Here is a 10,251-nt window from a genome sequence, read left to right on the forward strand (position 1 = left end):
ATCCTAATCCTTAGGGGATAGGAATACTATCTTTGACCAAGATGTTTCCAGAGTTATTGTTGTATTTGCTTCCTCGTTTTAATTTAGGTAATGATAATGTCCAATCTATTGATAGAGAAGGAAAACACAGTGGTAAAAACAAAAACTTTCAAGAGCTTCTTACTTGTTCAATGTTATAACCACTAGAAAGGGCAGCTAAATATCCACCAACAAAGGTGCCGGCAGGGAGCAGATACAGGTAATTGTATTCTGGGGGATCAGTGGGTCGCTTGAACATGTCCAGCATTCTCTGAGTCACCAGAAAGCCACCTTATCAAAGCAAAGGAAACATAACATGAAAAGAGGTATATCACTAGGCTTATGAAAAATGACTTATTTTAATGCTATAATTTTTCTACTTTAAGTGCATTATTATCATTTAGGTAACATTTTAAAACCTCAAATTAAGTCATTGAGTTATTCAAGCCAGTTCCATTGGTGTGGGGGTGGGGGTGAGGGGGACACTAAATACACTTAGAAAGAAAACTTGCTAGCAGAATGCAAATCCAACCATTTCTGCATGACTATTTACCAGGGGAAACAGCATTCAAAAAGCTTGGGAATGCAAAAGATCCAAGGTCAGTATTTTTTTCTAATAGGTTATTCTTGTTTGCTAAACCCTGTAATAAATGATAAAAGAGAAATAATGCCATATCAGCAGGCAACAAGTTTCTTGGACACATGAAAGAATTTTTAGCTACAAAACAGGATCAAATGAGTCTCATACATGAGTGATGTGCTAGGCTTTCAGTTTTGAGAAACAAATACGGCTGGAATAAGGCCAAAGACTAAAATTTTATCTCAAGTTATACTCATTTATAGATGTCACGGTGATAGCTCTATGTCAACTAAATTCAAAACTATGAATTCAGTAACTTTCCAGTTAACTTGTAGCAAGACATCGCTTTGTTTGTTTGGGTGCATGGGGTAGGGGAAGTTGCTCTTTTATCAAAAGAGTTTCTAAAAATTATAGATGGGCAAAATAACTAAATTTCCTTCACAAAGAATATGGTCTGAGAAAAATAGTTCTTAAAGACACAATTAAATGATCAAAATCCCAATGTCTATTTTATACTGATTTATACTTGCTTTTTATCCCTCTATTAAAAATCACATGGGTTCTGCCACCACCGTCATACCTGCAATGTTGACAGAAGATATGAACGTAGCAAGAGCGGCAAGGCCCTGAGAAGTCGTGGAAGGATATAGATGTCCTCCCATCAGCGCCAACCCACCAACCGCAGTCAACCCTAGAAAGAACGCATCCTTGTGGTGAATAATTACAATGACACTGCTAAGTCAAATGTCAGTACTGAAGGACCTAGCATGTGTTGATAAAGGGGAAAGTTTTCAATATCAAAAACACAGCAGCTTTTCTGCAGCTTCGTTACAATAGTAAAAACAATTTTCCTGACGGAAAGCATTGACAACACACCTTCCCACCATTGTGAAGTACTGTTGTGGACAAATAGTTTACAAAACATCTCCTCAGGCATAAGAATTTGGATCTTGCTTTAACATTATCTCTGTTCTGCTAGTAAACATGTAAACCAACAATGTAATAAACAATAACATTTATGGTAAAAAGTGACCCCCAGTGGCTAACTTGCATCTGAACTAGAAGGAACAATTCACGAATTAGAAATACCTGATGGAAAAGCCATGGCTTCAGACTTTCCCGAGTACCAGAAACTGGGCAGGTCCTGTGCAGAGATCGTAGAAGCTATGTCTATGGCAATGTCATAAGAAGTGACTGTGCAGCCCAAGGCTTCTGAGCCAAAACAGCTTCCACACCTGCCCAACATCTGTCATTATCTTAGCCATTGCTAGAGGCCAAAGAGAACAGCTTGTGGCCAGCTGTGTGCTCTGCTGCATGGATTGCTGCAAAGACTCACACCAACAAGAAACCCCTGATGATGCCCCACAGCAAGCCAGCTGTTTCCTACCCCATAAGCTTCACGGTAAACCTGATACCTGGAGTGGCCTGTTTCAGCCTTCCAAGGCTGAATGTTTAGTTGAGTCTAAAAAGATCCCCTAAAGGATGTTGTGACTATGATTCAGTGAAACACTGGTTTTCAATGGAAATCATAATTGAAAGAAATAACGGTGGACCTGCATTGCTTGAAGTGGGAGCAGACCAAAGGACTGACACACTTGCATGGTCTCTTAACTCACATCCCACAACCCACACTCTCAGGAAACTCCTGAGTCACCCCAGCAACCACTGCAGATACCACATGAAACACTCTGAAAGCACAGGCTTCATAAACCTAAGTGAAGCACACCTAGAGCTAGATGAGCTATGACACCTACAGTGAGGGAAAATGAGAAAGGGACAAACCTGAGATTGCATTAGTCACAGACATCAGTGGTGAGTGGAGAGCGGGAGTCACACCCCAGACGGTGTGGTAGCCCACAATGCCAGCCAAGCCAAAAGTGGTCACCATCTGAGAAAAGGCTAGATTGGGAGCCGCAAGGCCCAAACCCAGTATCCCTGTGAGACCTGGAGAAAGAGAGCAAAGTTATGAGCAGATACCCAGTTACCTCAGTAAGACTGAATGCACACATTCACCCACACACAAACATGTGGAATAGTCAATGCTTTTAAATTCCACTCCTTTGCCCATAAAGCAGGTTTGTTAGACATTTGATAATCAATAAGTGCATGTGTAGGAAGGGGGCTAGGCAGGTAGATAGCATGGACAAAACCTAACTTTCTGACCACCTCCCCAAATAAATGATAAAGATCTAGTAATATTTATGAGTCACCTTAATAACAATTTGCACATTTTCCTCTGTGTAGTTTGTCCTTCTCACTGTTTTAACTTTCATTGACAATGCCACATGTGTTTCCATAAGCATTTTCATTCCAGAATTAGAGGCCTATAGAGAATCTACCAAAGCGTTTTCTACTTGGGCAAGACACAACCTTTATAAGACAGGACATTTATGAGGCCAAATTTATGTCACTCTCAAATTTGGCTGAGAAAGAGGGATTTTCAAAGAGTAGGAAGGATTTCATTCACTCCAGCACCTCCCCAAAACATATGGCTTCCACCCACCCGGGACAGAAGTTTTGCAATTGCTCCTGAATCTGGACTAGACTGCTGGCCAGGGCAGTCAGCTCCAGCCTCAACACCAAGTCAGCAAACAGGATTTTACAAAGAAAAGGGGAAAAAAAATACAAATTAAATTAAGAATGTGCAGAATACAAACAGTCAGTTCTGAACATACATCTTTAATTATCGCCTTCCTTAATAGCAAACATGTGGATGGCTGTTCTGCAACAGAAGAAAGGGTTACCTAGTGGTCAGTAAAAACAGAATGATCGTGGGTGACCTAGAGGGCTGAAAATGAACCTTCCTGAGCAAACTACCTTTTTTTTTCCTTGTTATAAACTATTACTTTATAAGTGGCACAGCTGGAACATCAGGAATTGACATTAATTTTACTTTAAATCATTCAAACAAACTGTAGTTTTAATTTATATTTTCCTACCACATACAACATTTTCAAGGCCTACTCATAGCCTGTTAGCCTCGTGAAGGAAGAGGTAGATAAAACATCGCTTTGCCTTCCAGCTGAAAATTTAAAAGGCAGGCCAGACCATGGCATGGTGATTAACAGCTGGATCCCACATGGCTGACTGAGAGGTTCGAGTCCTGGATCCAATGGCTTGAGAAACACACTAAGCACACGTACATGTGTGGCCAAAATCCCAAAAGGAGGGCAACACAGAGGAGAAACAATTATGGCATGACATTCTCCACAGGGGATGCTTTCTCACTTTGCTTCTCTTTGTCTCTCTCTGGGTGCATGCACCCTGTGTCAAATAAAATTTTTTAATTAAAATGAAAAGTTTAATAAGAGAAATAGAGTTAAGAATATGATTTCTTGGGGTAGCCCCATAGCATAGTAGTTAAATTTTGTGCCTAGAGAGCTGGATCCCAAATAGCTAACCACAGTTCAAATCCTGACCTCAGTGGCTTGAAAAACACACCAGGCGTGTGTGCATGTGTCCAAAATCCTGATAGAATGAAGAAATGAAAGAAAAAAAGACTTGCAAGGTAACCACAACTCACTGGCAGTTGTGTGTGCTCTCTCTCTCTCTCTCTCTCTCTCTCTCCTCCTCCTCCTCCTCCTCCTCCTCCTTCTCCTCCTCTCTCTCTCTCTCATGTATGGACATGCACTCTGGCTATTAAAAAGACAAAGAGAAAGAAAAAAAAGAATATGATTTCTTAAGTAAGAGTGCTTAGTTGAAATCCTAGTTCTGCTGCTCATTAGCTATGTGAATTCAGGGAAATTATTTATACTCTCTGGGTTTCAGTGTCCCATTATTAACCTTCCTTGTCTTCACCTGGAAAAGAAAATAATATTATGCCCACTTTATTGAATTCTCATAAGGAAGAATTAAACTAAAGCATGTGAAGTAGTTGGCACAATGCCTAACACTCAACTAAATGCCAGCTGTTACTATGACCACATTAGTAAAGAAGCACTAAATGATCAAAAATCCACAGTTCTTTCTATTAGGTAACTAAGACAGAAATCACGTCACACATCTAAAGATTTCTTTATCGACTATTTAACAAACTAACAAAGTTTCTGTAAAATATTTAACAAGGTCAAATGTGTTATTTCTGAAATCTGTATAACAGAAGAAAAGAAAGAAAAATAGAAAAAAGAAAATAAAAGCAAATCACATTCTTTGAAGACCGCTATTCAAGTAGGTTCCTATCATATAGAAGAAAAATACTTGTGTTTTATATAAAAGGAGACAGGCTAAGGCAAAGAAAAATAAGATAAGGTCATCCTTTTTTCATTGGAATACGTCACTGTCAATTCTAATAAAAAAAAAAAACAATATATCGTGACTCAACAAATATAAGAGAAACCTAGAAAAATAAATTTAAAATACCTCAGTATTTTTTCTTGTGACTCTCAAAGAGAAATGGAAATTTATTATTCTATTTATAATACACTCCATGTACAATATGATAATCTAGATTCTTTTTTTTTTTCCACAAATGAGTGCAAGTAGGGACACTGCCCCATCTAGTTACAATGTTCACAACTAGAGGTTCTTTCATTTTGCTGAGACTTGCTCTTTATTGAAGGAGAGTTACATATTTCGCTTTAGAACATCTGGTCTCACATGGGAATTTGGAGAATGCTGAGTCTACAAGAATTCTATGTGCCTGGTGCTGGACCTTAATTCTTTATAGTTTGCTTTTGTTTAGTTTTTATTTTGGCTCTAAGCAGATCTAAACATTTTTAATTCATTTTATAAGAGAGGAATCAATTTAAAACCAAACATACATATTTCAGCCTCTAACAAAAATGGCATAGACAAAACGAATGTTTACCACTTTACAATAATTCTTCAGTGTTTTCACAAGATGAATTTAAAAACAAGAAATGTATGTTAAATTGTAAAGAGAGAGATTAAAAAATTAAAATACTTAATTATTTTGCTGGGTAATTTAGAATGTTAGTCCAGTGTTCAACCCTCATACCATAGCGGTAATTCTTTGAGGCAACATGTCATTCTCCAGTCTCAACCTAACTGTGCAGAACATTGTAACTGATGCTTTACAAAGCACAAAAAAATTACAACTACATTTAAACACAATTAACACCAGCATAATCTGAGATAGATCACAATTCAGTATATGTGATATTCATTAAAATATTAATAACAATAATATTATAATGAAAGATAGTATGGCTCTACGTATTTATATAAAAGGAAAAGTGTTAATATCCTGTATATTAAGTCATATACCTTCATTCTAGAATTTAGCACAATACTTAGATCTCTTTGGGTAATAAATAAATATGGTCTCTGCATCCACAGAGGTGGTTCTAGTTGGCATGTTGGTAAAAAATTAGATCTATCAGACCCAGTGACTAAAAGGATCCAAAGAAATACAACAGCATTTCATTTCCTGTTTTGTTGTTGTTTAAAGAATTATTTAACTTTATTTATTGTTATTCTTCAATTTAACCAGAGAAAGACAGAGACAGAAAGACAGTCAAAGGGAAAGTGAGAAAGCAAGCCGCCAGCTCCAGGACTCAAACTGTGGTAAACCATATGACAGTCCAGCACCTTAACCACCATGCCACCTGCTGGCCCCTCATTTACCATAAATACATTATGTACAAAGTCAGACTATCAAATGATCAAAACTAAATTTTGATAAATGAGATTTTCACCTGCTGTATATACAGAAGCTGTTGTCATTGTCTTTCTGAAGGGTGTGACGGTAGCTGCTTTTTCAGCTTCCAACTCAGCCACTGTTTTCTGCTTTACTGGGACACCCTGAGGAATATTTTTCGGTGTAGGAGCTGGGAAAATTACTTCACCATCCTAAAAGAAATTAGAAATCAGCATTTTTAAAAAAGTCTATCTGGCATTTTAAAACCACTTACAGAAGACAGTTTACTGTTTAAAACAAAAACTGTTTTTAAATATAATGTTATATACATATATAAATTCATATCGTTTGTAATATTTTATAGACATATATAATATATATAAATGTATCTTTCTGTTATACATACATACACAGATATATAGACTGGCCAGGTATAAAACAAATGCAGCCAGATACAGATCAAATTCTTAAAAGTAGACAAGTTAAATTTGAACTACAGTGCTCAGAGTTGGAACCTTCGGGGAGTGATTAAAGTGTAGTACAACCGATGCTTGTGAGTTTACAGAGAGACACAGAGATGGCTCTCTTTGTCTTACTATGTTATCTTTTCTGCCATGTTATCCACTATCAAATAAGGTCTCATCAAATACAGGTCCTGAACGTTGGACATTCAACCATGAGTTTAATTAACTTTTCATCCTTTTTTTTTCTTTTTTGGAGAGATTTTTTGCTATAGAAAAAAACTCGCCAGAAAGACAGAGACAGACAGAGAGACAGAAAGAGAGAAACCACCCCCCGGGAGGATAGCCATGGGGCAATCCCTTCTCCTACATTCTCCTCTCGGGATCTTGGGCACACATGAACACATGCTTGGTATGAGGTTAAGCCACTGGGTCTGGGATTTGAACCATGGTCGATTACATGGGAGTCCAGGCCATCTGCTGGTCTCAACCTCTATTTTTATAAGCCCCTCAAACTTGAATATTTCTTTTGTTAGCCACACAATGGACTAAAACACAATGATGAAAGCAATTTCACTTAAAAATAAATAAATAAAAAGGCAGATAGATTAAGCATTTAGGGAGCCAGCAGGTAGGTAGTATATTTAAGGCACCAGATTCCCACATAGCCAATCACAGTTGGAGCCCCAGACCTCGTGACTTCCTTTCTCACTTTCCCTCTCTCTCTCTGGTGAGAGTACATGCCCTACAGTAAAATTTAAAAATAATAATAATAAAACTAAACAATTATTTTTAAAAAGAACATTTAATTTTTACTTTATTCAACATATATACATATATTCATTTCTGTTTTTCAAAAACAACATATATTTTCAGTGAGTCATACATATTTATGCCTTTGAATCATTCTGCATTTTTAAATAATTTTATTGGCATAAACTTGGTTTATATACTGTATTAGAACATATCTCAATTCTAAACTAAGATTCTTCCACAAACAAAAATCCTAAAACAAACTAACATTAAAAGCACAGGAAGGGTCAGATCTCTTGACTTACCTTCATCACTACAGTTCCCCTGATGACATGACCCATCGTCCCAAAGTCAAAGTCATCTTTCACTTCAAAATAAAAATTATCTTTGTCTGGGCTGATGGCCTTCAGGAGTTTGGTGATGTTGTTGGAATACAGGGAGCTGGCCTGAGTGGCCATTCGGCTGGGAAGGTCAGTATAGCCTATGTGCGTAACCCCCTAAATGAACAAAATTATAGTCAAAAAAGGTCTTTTACCCTATGCTCACATTCTGTGTAGGACAATTCTAATTCTCAGTCAGTGATAAGTTTTGAAATTATGTATCTTCATAAATTTACACACATACCCACAAACATAAATACACATTTCAAAGGGAGCTTTACATATGGCCTATTTTTAACTTGAAAAAATGTCAGGCCTCAATTCCTCCAAATATTTTTAAAAATCAATATCCCCCACTCAAACCTCTTAAAGATGTGAGAAATGATTCATAGGCAGAAGATGCTTTGTGCTATACCTTATGAACATAAAGTTCTCCTGGCTTAGTGGTTTCAAAGTTTCCGCCCGCCTCAGCAGCTAGATCCACAACCACTGAACCTTCTTTCATTGACTCAATCATTTCTTTACTAAATAAAACTGGAGCTTTTTTACCTAAATCAAAGAAAACAGTACAAATTATATTATACTCTTCTAAAGTCCTATATTGTTATTACAGTAGTCTCTGGGTATTCAGGAATTTAACATCAATTATAACTCTTTCCAAGAGACTCCTTAAGACCTTAAAACAGGTGAGATTGGCCACTCTTTTAAGGAAGAAATGTATGGAGTCTTCACAAAGTTTATGGAAATTAAGAAAAAACTTTAATAAACTGGGATTTCAGGATTTCTTTTTTGCACTCAAATAAACTCATAGGTTAATTCCACTTTTCTGGGACTTTGTGAAGTTCCCCCAGTATGAGTGCGAGCTGCGAAATGAGGGTACGGAAGGAAGCCATTGCACTACAGAGCGGACCTCGCCCCTGCACTGCATGGGAATCCCAGCACTGCCCTTCCCAACTGGTTTATGGCCAGTACCACCCAAAAGAAAGAAAAATTTTTGCTTGTTTTTTAAAAAGTGTATAATAATAAACCATTATGGAAACTGTATTCACTCAAAATGAACAATTCAGAAAGATCATAAATGTCAAATTACATTTGATACTAATTGATGAATTACAAAATAGAAGATTTCCATCATCTTAATAAATGTCACCAGATTTTCCATCATGTTCATAATTAAACACAGAGATCAAAATTTAACACAGGATAACTGAGGAGAGTCAGGAAAATACAGGTTAGCACAGGTTAGCCTTACCATCCCCACCTTCTGGTCTAGAGCCTCTTCCCTATCGGCCAGCCTCTGGTTTCTTACAGCTTTTCTTCCCACTTCATTGGCACCCTATGGTCCTAAATGGATAAGCCTTAAACTATCTTTTTAGATCTGGGTCCATACCTTCTGAGTTCTCACTGTATCAACATTATGACTGTCAATTTCACAAGTTTGATTTCATATCCAACTGGCTTATTCTGCCCTAAAAATTCTGGATTATTTCTTCCTTCTGAAACCTCTACAGCTAAAGCCAAGACTCTTGACCTTGATAAGCAAGGTATCAAATGACCAAAACTATTTAGGGTCCTTAGAAAACATGAAATATACATCCTATCTGTCTTCTCTGATTTTATTCACTCAGTCTTCACAAAACAATTGTGCAGTGGCTGACACACTTTTAAAAACCTGCATAGAGGACATCTGAAGGTTTTCTTCCCAGACTTCACCCTCCGGCCCCCCCAGATCTAGCCAGGACAAGTCAATCCCTAGTCAAATACATTCGACTTCTGAGTGGCCCATTTTAGGGCCTAGGACACCTGAAGGTTTTCTGCCCAGACTGTACCCTCCTGCCCACCCCCTGAACTATCCAGGTGACATCAGAGTAATCCTCATATTCCATGGAATCTGTTGTACGAAGGGAAAAAAAAGATACTGCTTAGAGTTTGCGGATCACCTCCTCCTGCACACCTCAGATTTAACTCCTAAAATTAGGAAAAAATATAATCCATCAGATGAACAGAAACCACCACAGAATCACAAGAAATACGAGAAGTCAAGAAAATCTCTCTCTCTCCCCCAAGGAAAAGAATAACTCCTAATACTCCACAGATAATACATGTGAACTTATGGAAATGTCAGATAAAGAATTTAGAATATTTGTAGTGATGAAGCTAACTGAGATGTGGAAGAAAAGAGACAATGAGTTCCATGAAGTGAGAAAGTTCTTACAGCATCTAAAAGAGGAAATACATATCATACAAAAGAATCAAATAGACTTGTTAGAGATGAAGTCTCTAATACAGGAAATAAAAACCTCCCTTGAAAGTATTAAAAGCAGATTAGATCGGGGACCAGCAGGTGGCATGGTGGTTAAGGCACTGGATACTTCCACATGCTTCCACATGGCCAACCATTGTTTGATTCCTGGACCCAGTGGCTTTCTCTCTCTCTCCCTCTCTCTCTCTCTCTCTCTC

General features: G+C 37.6%; 1 protein-coding gene across 4 annotated transcripts in view; it reads right to left on the reverse strand.

Moving 5' to 3' along the window:
• NNT (nicotinamide nucleotide transhydrogenase) overlaps window positions 1–10,251 on the reverse strand; it is a 106,463-nt gene that overhangs the window by 42,947 nt on the left and 53,265 nt on the right. For all 4 annotated transcript variants that reach the window (XM_006166939.3, XM_006166940.3, XM_006166941.2 and 1 more), the window contains exons 8-13: window positions 8,207–8,340; window positions 7,717–7,908; window positions 6,256–6,409; window positions 2,381–2,542; window positions 1,179–1,289; window positions 164–309 (exon numbers count right to left, since the gene is read on the reverse strand). In XM_006166939.3, the coding sequence (XP_006167001.1) occupies window positions 164–309; window positions 1,179–1,289; window positions 2,381–2,542; window positions 6,256–6,409; window positions 7,717–7,908; window positions 8,207–8,340 (899 nt within the window). The remainder of the gene's footprint in view (window positions 1–163; window positions 310–1,178; window positions 1,290–2,380; window positions 2,543–6,255; window positions 6,410–7,716; window positions 7,909–8,206; window positions 8,341–10,251) is intronic.

Source organism: Tupaia chinensis, unplaced genomic scaffold, assembly GCF_000334495.1.
Source record: "Tupaia chinensis unplaced genomic scaffold, TupChi_1.0 Scaffold144378_1, whole genome shotgun sequence".
In the NCBI taxonomy this organism is placed as follows: Eukaryota; Metazoa; Chordata; class Mammalia; order Scandentia; family Tupaiidae; genus Tupaia; species Tupaia belangeri.